The sequence below is a fragment of the Lipotes vexillifer genome, unplaced genomic scaffold, assembly GCF_000442215.2.
Source record: "Lipotes vexillifer unplaced genomic scaffold, Lipotes_vexillifer_v1.1 scaffold445, whole genome shotgun sequence".
Taxonomy (NCBI): Eukaryota; Metazoa; Chordata; class Mammalia; order Artiodactyla; family Lipotidae; genus Lipotes; species Lipotes vexillifer.
In genome coordinates this window covers 1,234,060-1,240,649 of record NW_006774995.1, presented here as the reverse complement: position 1 = coordinate 1,240,649, position 6,590 = coordinate 1,234,060, and the positions used below count along the sequence as shown (strand labels likewise).

Genomic DNA, 6,590 nt, shown 5'->3' with positions numbered 1-6,590 from the left:
AAAAAAAAAAAAAAAAAAAAAAAAAAAAATGACTACTATCCTTTGATTCAGTTAAGTTACTGATGGTAGCTCATTTACTAAAAAGGCAATGAGCAGGGGAATAAATAGGTTTGTGGAGAGAAGGAATAAAAAATTCTGCCACAGTAAATGTGACATATCATTTAGATATATTATGTGGTGCTATCAGACAGGCAGTTAGATATTTGACCTTGATAATAATCCTGTGACGTAGACCAGAAAACCCTGGTATTAACCAAATTTTACAAATGAGCAAAATAAGGCTCAGGGAAAAAGGCTTGTCTTAGTACAAATTAGTCGTCAGTGCCCCTTGATAGAGGGCTGATACCACATATTAAAAAGAGGAACACCTTCACAGCTGGGGATTCTGATAAATACACATGTACATAGCTCACCCCGTTTGGCTACACAGCTACTCCAAAAGTAAAAGTCTTTTATGTCCAAGAAGATTCCCCCAGGAGATTATGACTTACCCAAATAGCAATATGTAATACATAAGAATCTTAGCTGAGATGTATGTATAATGCCATTACTGTCTTCTTAAAATACTTGAGTCAACTATTATATGCATACATATAATACAAAGTAAGGCACAAAATTTTCTTTAAGGAAAGTTTACAATTCCTGGTTCTCATTTTTATTAAGGGTTGTATCAAAAAGCTTTCTGGGGAACACATTTCTAAAATTAGAAGAGAAAATCAACTGGGAAATGACTAGTAAAATAATAATTACACTGCTTCTCAGGACCGTAATCAGCATTTAAGACAAGCTCATGCTGCCCTCAGCATTTCCTCAGACTGCTTTTCTTTCATTTGGCTGCTTTAAAGTGGTGGAAACTTCTACATTAGAAGATATATTTTATCCTCAAGCTCAACGCATCTATTAGAACCAAACTTCCATTCAAAATTCCAAAGGTGCCATGCTGAAATTAAGGAAGACCCTAAAAACAGGAAGGACGGGCATTAAGAAAGAAAAAAAGAGAAAGAAGGGGTGAAGGAGGGGAAAAGGGGGGAAGGAGCGAGTAGCAAATGACCTCTTCCTGACAGCAATCCCTGTGACAAAGGACTCACGAATAACATGCTCAAAAACATCACAAAACCCCTCAGGAAGACAGGCATGTTTACGTGGCTTGAATCCAGAGGTTATTACAGACTCTCCATAATTTAAACACGGTTTCAATTAACAGTTTCAAATAAATAGTAATTATCAAAGTGAAAAATAAGCATGCCTGCTTAATTCAGCTTAAACCAGCACTTCACTGAACCTTCATGCCAACAGCCAGCTTTTCATGCATGCTCTTAAAATAAAAGCAAGAGCCTGGCTGGCGCTACAAATAATCCTAGTATCCTCAGAATTGGAAGGAAACTTAGAGGTCATTATATCCAACCCTCTCATTTTACAGATAAGGAAACTAAGTAAAGCTAAGAAAGATAAAGTGGCTTACCCCTCATCCCAGAGCCACTTTAGGATGAAAAACTGTGCTTCTGATTCTTAGTCATGATTCCAAATACTGTCTATGATTCCATGCTGTCTATGGAGCAGAAAAGAAAAGTACCACAAGGGATGGCCCAAGGCTTTACTGTAGCCACATCCTGATGAGAAAAGGTGGACAGAGCTGGGCATCTCAGTTCTGGAAAAAAGGCCCCAGGCTGCAGTCTGGCTATCAGCCTGCCACTATCCTCAGCCTACACCCTGCAACAGCTGACAGTCTTTTCAACAGCACAGCTGGGCTTTTTCCCCCAAAGCTTTTGGGTTGATGTGGAAGAGTTTGATGTCTAGTAGCTGGTGCCTCTTTCCATCAAGGTCTTCAGAAGGAGGTCGCTGAAAGGTCATGCAGCAGTGAGCTTCCAGGCGTTAGAGAAACACCAACCTTCCCGAAGGATGAGAGGGAAAAGGACACCTCTCTCCCCTGCCTGCCCAATCCCAGTATATATAGAAAATTCTAGAAGTATTCACAACAAAATTGTGTAGCACATGGGCTTCCCTGGTGGCGCAGTGGTTGAGAGTCCGCCTACCGGTGCAGGGGACAAAGGTTCGTGCCCCAGTCCGGGAGGATCTCGCATGCCGCAGAGCGGCTGGGCCCGTGAGCCATGGCCGCCGGGCCTTCACCTCTGGAGCCTGTGCTCCGCCAACGGGAGAGGCCACAGCAGTGAGAGGCCTGCATACCACAGAAAAAAAAAAAGTTAAAAAACAAAAAGTGTGTAGCACATTCATGTGGAACTCACATTTACATTTTAGTGCCTACAGAGAACAAAATTTCTAATCAAAATTATTTTTGAAAAGTCATGTCTAATCATTAGGGAAGTTGCAATATAAGCAGGATTTATATTCAGTTTGCTTACTGCAAACACTTGTATAGTGTTTGGACCGATAATAATGGTACTGATAATAATAATAATGATAAAATGGACTGATAATAATAATAATAATGATCCTCCCCCATGCAATCAAGGATTTCCTCTTATCCCCCAAAAAAGGAAACCATTAAGTCTTTAATAATCTTCCACTATGTATTTTTTTCCTGTAAATATCCTTTCTGGGTATTCTTTTTATTAAAAACACCTATACAACTGTGGAATACAAGCTACACATTGCAGTCCCAAGATTCTCTCATTAGCTAATGGAAAATAAGATCCAAGAGTAAACAGATGATCAATACTGGTCCACACTTTCCATTCCAGATCAATTCCCAAGCTGCTAATAATCTTCACCATCTCCCAATTCCACTGAAAAAGTGGCCTGGATTTTATTTGACAGTGTTAGCATTCCATTGGCCTGATTATAGAAAATAATCATGAAAAAAGTACTTACGGCATAAGCACCTATCAAAAATGCTGCATTTGCTCTTTTCCGTTGGTCAAAACAGGTGTAGTGCACAATTTTCTTTCGTGATAAACTGTATGACTAGAAAGAGGGAATAAAAAGAGTTCGTGTAACCACAGAGACAATGTTGAAACGTACAGAAAAACATCATCTCTTAACTTTCAAAGACATGTCACAATCAGTGAAATTTAACAACTTTCGACTTCAATTTCTATGGCATTCATACATAAGTTGTACGGGATGGAGGGTTACTAGCTCATACTTTTTACAGCTCAATCATAATGTAAGAATTAGCACATACCAAATATATTTCTCTCCAAGAAAGGAGACTGATACAATGGGAGATAAATTATTGGCATCTTTATTATAGCAGGAATCATTTTTGAAGATTTACTCTTGATCTTATATGTAAAGTCTATTCATCCTTTTTCATTCCCTAACACACCACACCCACTCCCAGAAAATTTACCTATGCTTTTCATATTATGCCATTTGTTTTTAAATGTGTCAACCAATCTATTTTCCTCTCTAAAAATTTTTAAATGTCTATATTAACCAGAGCACCAATATTAATATTTTCTTTTTATAATGTTCTATTAAAAAATCTTTTAATTACCTGAAAATAAATGGTTAATGGAAAAAAATGAACCATTCAAAGGATTATGTCAGCAAACAACTTAATACAATAGCCATATATTAAATTCATGGACTCAAATGAACAGTTATTAAGCACCAGCTGCTATATGCCAGGCAATATGCTGCATGCTCAACTAAATCCAAAATGAGCAACATAGTATATTGTATACATGCTAAACATGAAAAGAAGGTAAAAACAAAAAGATCTGTTAAAATGAAATCAAATTATTAGTAAAAATTCAAACATAAAACAATGAGAACATGATACAACTCAATGAAATCCACTCCATTTCCTCATATTTCAAAACAGTTATATGGTTTTCCTCATATTTCAAAACAAATGGTTTTCAAAATACAGACACATAAGTACATTTTAATATTTATCTATAAATTCATACCGACTAGAAAGGCAGCTTTTTATACTCTACATACTAACCACAACCCGCAGAATATCTGCTTTTAGAGCCCCCTTAAAAATGTAAGAACTCAACTATATACCTTTCTTTACCCTGCTATTTTCTACAAAGAAAAGAAACTCTTCAAAAACTCTGAAGTCCATTCTAAGATGAAACAGCAACATTCTGGCTTTAATGTGTAACCACAGAAAACGTAGTTCTATGCATCATGGCTGTAAGCCTAAAAACCCTCATCGCCCCAAGTCAGGCATTTCTTTGATAACCAAGAATCATGTTCTGAAAATGGCACTGCTCTTTTATTTTTTTTTAATTTATTTATTTATCTTTGGCTGTATTGGGTCTTCAATGCTGCACGCGGGCTTTCTCTAGTTGAGGTGCGCGTGCTTCTCACTGTGGTGGCTTCTCTTGTTGCGGAGCACGGGCTCTAGACGTGCAGGCTTCAGTAGCTGTGGCATGCAGGCTCCGTAGTTGTGGCTCGTGGGCTCTAAGGCACAGGCTCAGCAGTTGCGGCACACAGGCTTAGGTGCTCTGCAGCATGTGAGATCTTCCCAGACCTGGGCTCAAACCTGTGTCCCCTGCATTGGCAGGCGGATTCTTAACCACTGCGCCACCAGGGAAGTCCGGCACTGCTCTTTTAAATTGAACTTTGAAAAATAAGTGTTTGCCTCAAACCTCTTTGAGGTTTGGTCTCTTATTACCAAAGTCCTTATTTCCAGACAAGCTTACTAAAATACCCCTATGATATAAAGTTTAAAAGAGTACATTTAAAAACAATAATAATATTTTTTTTTTAAAGAGTACATTTTATTCAATTCAGGTCAGTGGAGTTAAAGCACACAAGTTATCTAAAGACTTCAAGGTCACCATCAGTGGTGTTGACACTTGTCTACTTGCTTTCTCAATTTGGAATTGTTACCTGCTGGACATTTCTCATTTGTTTGTTTGTTTTTGCCAGTGATTTATCTCCATCAATAAGTTATGTTTGATTTATTGAAAGAAGAATCAAGGCTCTTAAGACCTAAGCTTCTTCTATGGTCTCTAAATCCTACACTACCTAAAGACTGCCTTACAGAGGCCAGGACCCCATTAACATGAGTCAGATGGAACACAAGGACTCAGCTCTTCTGGCTCTCAGCCTCTCACTATTTTCATTTCCTGGATCCCTAACACACCTCTGAGGAAGTTTAAATTATCTGTTTCAATGCCCTTTTCTACTAAGAGTTTAGGTTTCATAACAAGCTACTCTTATCATTATATAATGTGGAATTAAATTTATTTTACAAATTTACTCACCAACAGTGACAAACTCCTATTGCTGTTCTTTCATCGCCAATGGTCTTTACTGTTGGATTGTGTTTGAACTTTTTGTGTTTGCTTCTTTTTTGTTTTTCTCTCTAATTCTAAAGTATATGGAATGCAGAGAACCATCCTACAATGGGAACCATGAAGACAGAATTCTGAAGGAAACTTTCTTTTCACTGTATACTTATACATTTTTTAAAGTAAACATAATACAAATTAAAATTTTAAGGGAAGAATTTTTTTTACCTTGACAAGCTTTCAGAAATTATATCAGATAAAGAATATTCTTCACAAAATCTACCTAGAAATTTTAACTATTTTAAAATACCTGGACTTTCCTGGTGGCGTAGTGGTTAAGAATCTGCCTGCCAATGCAGGGGACACGGGTTCAAGCCCTGGTCCAGGAAGATCCCACATGCCGCAGAGCAACTAAGCCCGTGCACCACAACTACTGAACCTGCGCTCTAGAGCCCGCGAGCCACAACTACTGAAGCCTGCGCACCTAGAGCCCATGCTCCACAACAAGAGAACCCACCACAATGACAAGCCCGCACACCGCAACCAAGAGCAGCCCCCACTCGCCAAAACTAGAGAAAGCCCATGCGAGCAAACAAAAACTAAAAAAATAAATTAAATAAATTATAAAATAAAATGAAATACCTCCTGTTGGAAGCTGCCTACAGGATGCAAACATAATTGACTTTTTTTAAAACATCTGTCACCCTACCTACTCACAAAATTTTTTTTCTTGTGATGAGAACTTTCAGGACTTACTCTCTCAGCAGCTTTCACACATGCAATACAGTGTTATTAACTGTAGTCACCATGCTGTACGTTACAATAACTGACTTTTTAAAATCAGAGTTCTCTATCGGACTTTTAGGAAAGCTTTTAAAACTCCTAGCATTTACCTTGCTTAGGGTTAGATATTTTGGAATTCAAGTGTTTTTCTCAGCACTGCAAGTCAAGAAATGACCTTCTGTTTAGTGAAGCTTGGCCAATATCTCCTAGGTCAGATCACAGAGAGGTAAGTTCTCACTCAAGGAATCAAAACTAATTCAAAGTGAAGGACAACAGAGAAAAATCTTATATATTACAAGTCTTGTCCTAATTTCCCTCCCTGTCACAGCCAGGCCTTCCTCTTATGGGTCAGCATACCCCAGTCTCGCAGCAGTAACGCTGTTCAACAGAGGAGATATTCTGGTACTAGGATGAAAAATTTCAGGGATAACAAAACATTTTGCCAATTGTTTAGCTGGTGCTTTATGATTGAGTTGATCTACACAACCTCTTTAACGTTTTCTCCTTCCAAATATTAAACATGTCCTTATCTTAAAAACAAAATCTACCTATTACATATCAAAGCACACTGATGACTAAAGTGCCTTTAGAGGA

General features: G+C 38.0%; 1 protein-coding gene across 1 annotated transcript in view; it reads right to left on the bottom strand.

The window, feature by feature from the left end:
- Positions 1-6,590, bottom strand: part of CDC14A (cell division cycle 14A) — a 154,615-nt gene that overhangs the window by 120,851 nt on the left and 27,174 nt on the right. Inside the window, exon 4 of the mRNA XM_007449612.1 lies at positions 2,830-2,922. Within this exon, the coding sequence (XP_007449674.1) occupies positions 2,830-2,922 (93 nt within the window). The remainder of the gene's footprint in view (positions 1-2,829; positions 2,923-6,590) is intronic.